This window comes from Mesitornis unicolor, unplaced genomic scaffold (assembly GCF_000695765.1).
Source record: "Mesitornis unicolor isolate BGI_N332 unplaced genomic scaffold, ASM69576v1 scaffold35383, whole genome shotgun sequence".
NCBI classification, from domain to species: domain Eukaryota; kingdom Metazoa; phylum Chordata; class Aves; order Mesitornithiformes; family Mesitornithidae; genus Mesitornis; species Mesitornis unicolor.
In genome coordinates, this window is record NW_010177270.1 from 429 (window position 1) to 3,437 (window position 3,009).

Below are 3,009 nucleotides of genomic sequence, written 5' to 3' on the forward strand. Positions count from 1 at the left end.
GGCCCTCGCACACCCTGCGTGGGTCCCAGCTGCCAGGGCTGGAATGGACCCCAGCCCATGGTGCACATCATCAGTCCTGGCTGGGGGAGGAGATGCAGGGAGAACCCATCCCCGTCTGGGCAGCGCGTATTGCAAGGCCCAGGTCACTGCGGGAACTTGTCACCACGCTCATCCCGAGCTGGGGGTTTCACTTAGCTTCATGCTCAGGCACATGGTGTGACCATGGTCTGGCCAAGAAGTGTCCAGGGCTCTCTGGCTACTGGCCTGGTTTGCCAAGGCAGCTGAGGATGCACCGTGGGTCTGCTGGGAGAGTCACAGCCCCCTCGCTCTGCCCAAATTGCAGCTTGATGTGCAAGCAGCTGGAGGAGCAGAGCCTGAGTCTGCCCAGGGTAACCACCAGTTAAGGGTCATCATTAGGTTCCAGAGTGTACAGCCCAGCACTGCTCACTCGCAGACCCGAGGTATCTCACCCTGTGTCTTGCCCACTTCTGTGTCCCACAGGTGTTCAGTGGGAAGCGCCCTGAGTCGGAGCTGCCGCCCCAGCCCCAGAGCACCTTCCGCAAGCCCCCCACGCCACCACCCCCCGAAGCCGGGGGCCAGCACTCCCTCACCTGTCTCGTGCGGGAGAGGGACCTCTCTCTCTTCGAGAAGTTGGGGGATGGCTCCTTTGGTGTCGTGCGGCGCGGCGAGTGGTGCACGCCTGCCGGCAAGACGGTGAGCAGCTGCTCATGGTGGGAGGGAGCTGGGCAGCGGAACCCCCTGGGGAGGGGACGATGCTTCAGGGCTCACCCCTGTTTCGGCCATAGCTGAATGTGGCAGTGAAGTGCCTGAAGACGGACGTGCTGAGCCAGCCAGAGGCGCTGGATGACTTCATCCGGGAGGTGAATGCCATGCACTCCCTGGACCACAGGAACCTCATCCGCCTCTATGGCGTGGTGCTCTCCCACCCCATGAAGATGGTGAGTGTGGGGGAACAGGGACAACCCCAATGCCACCCCATTGGGGTCGCACACAACAGGGCAAGTAAAGCCAGGCTGAGTCTGTACCCCAGGTCTTGTGGGGGCACAAGAAGACCCCTGGCCTGATGGACCTGCTGTCTCCTCCCCATGGCCCAGGTGACAGAGCTGGCCCCGCTGGGCTCCCTCCTGGACCGCCTGAGGAAGAACCAGGGCCATTTCCTCATTTCCACCCTCTGCCAGTACGCCATCCAGGTGGCCAAGGGCATGGCCTACCTGGAGTCCAAGCGCTTCATCCACCGCGACTTGGCTGCCCGCAACATCCTGCTGGCCTCCAACGAGCTGGTCAAGATCGGGGACTTCGGACTGATGCGGGCCCTGCCCAAGAACGATGACCACTATGTGATGCAGGAGCATCGTAAGGTCCCCTTTGCCTGGTGAGCCTCAGGGAGAAGGGGACCTGGGGGTGCAGCACCCACGACCTTCTGATGCTCACGTCCTTCCCCATGCAGGTGTGCTCCCGAGAGCCTGAAGACACGCACCTTCTCCCATGCCAGCGACACCTGGATGTTCGGGGTGACCCTTTGGGAGATGTTCACCTACGGGCAGGAGCCCTGGATCGGCCTCAACGGCAGCCAGGTGGGTGCATGGCCGGGACCTGCCCCCCTGCCTCACCCTGGGAGGGGACCTGGGCCCCGCTGACGGCACCCTCTGCCCTGCAGATCCTGCACAAGATAGACAAGGAGGGCGAGCGGTTGCCGCGGCCTGAGGACTGTCCCCAGGACGTCTACAATGTCATGCTGCAGTGTTGGGCGCACAAACCCGAGGACCGACCCACCTTTGTTGCCCTGCGGGACTTCTTGGTGGAGGTGGGTGAGCAGGGAGGGGTACAGGGGCCCCAGCACCCCATCCCTCTGGTGCTGCAGCATGGGCAGAGTTAAGGGTGTCACTAAGGCAGGAGGGGACTGGGGGGCATTGGCTGGGAGGTGACAGGCAGTGACATCACCACAGCAGGAGGACCACAGGGCCACCTTGCCCTTGCCCACCCCAGAGATGTCACAGCTGAGGGGCTGGGGGCGGTGATACTGTCTCTTGCCCATTTTGGGTGCTACCCTGCCCTGCGTGGGGCTGTGCATGGCCCCAAAACAGGGCAGGGATGGACCTGGCCCCTGTCCTGACCCCTCTTACCCCCCAGGCCCAGCCCACTGACATGAGGGCGCTGCAGGACTTTGAGGAGCCCGACAAGCTGCACATCCAGATGAATGACATCATTACGGTCATCGAGGGCAGGTACTGCATGGGAGGGCTGGCAGGGATGGCATGGGGGGGACACGGACCAGATGCCAGCTTCAGGGCTGCCAGCCTGCGTGAAGACAGGGGATCCCAGGAACGGGGAGACTGTGGGCACTGGCAGAGCTGCGGGGACAGGGATGGAGAGCTCCCCAGCACACCTGGCCATGTACCCCACAGGCGGGCAGAGCTGTCCCCGCTCTCCTGGGAGATGTTGGGGCCACCCCGGTGTGGGGACACAGCCATGCCCATAGGCAGCACAGCCCTGCCCGCACCATCCACCCCCGCTGACTCACCCCACTGCACCCGTGGGTTTGCCCCGGCCTTGCCCCGGGAAACCGCGCACCTCGGGGCCGCTCCCTGCTGATAGCGGCAGGGACGTGCCCCTGTCACCCAGCAGGGAGAGGTACCGGGGACTAGGTACCACGACGACATGACCTGTCACCCCCAGTGCTATGGGCTTTGCTCCTCGGTCCCTGATGGCCACCCCCTCTACCTCCCCGGCCACCTTTGGTCCCCACATCATGCCCTTACTCCTCCAGCTTGGGGACAGCCGGTACCCCCCAGAGGGATCCAACTGACAGACAGGAGGCCGGCCCCTCAGCCTGGGGAGGGTGAGGAGGAAGGCTCCCCCCCTTCCCTGTCCCCATCGCCGTTAGTCACGGCCCGGGGTGATTCAGGCCGGATTTGTGTGTCTGCAGGGACCAGCTTTCTCCCCGGCCGCCGCCGCCAGGGATGACTCTTGCCCAGGGTCTGGCGGTTT

General features: G+C 64.2%; 1 protein-coding gene across 1 annotated transcript; it reads left to right on the forward strand.

Annotated features, from left to right (window-relative positions):
• Positions 1-501: 501 nt before the first annotated feature.
• On the forward strand, positions 502-2,246 carry TNK2 (tyrosine kinase, non-receptor, 2; the record flags this gene model as incomplete). Its single annotated transcript, XM_010182024.1, has 6 exons — positions 502-714; positions 807-959; positions 1,116-1,393; positions 1,469-1,595; positions 1,679-1,825; positions 2,152-2,246. Coding segments are annotated over 6 exons (1,013 nt in total), but the record flags the coding sequence as incomplete, so codon positions are not given.
• Positions 2,247-3,009: the final 763 nt, after the last annotated feature.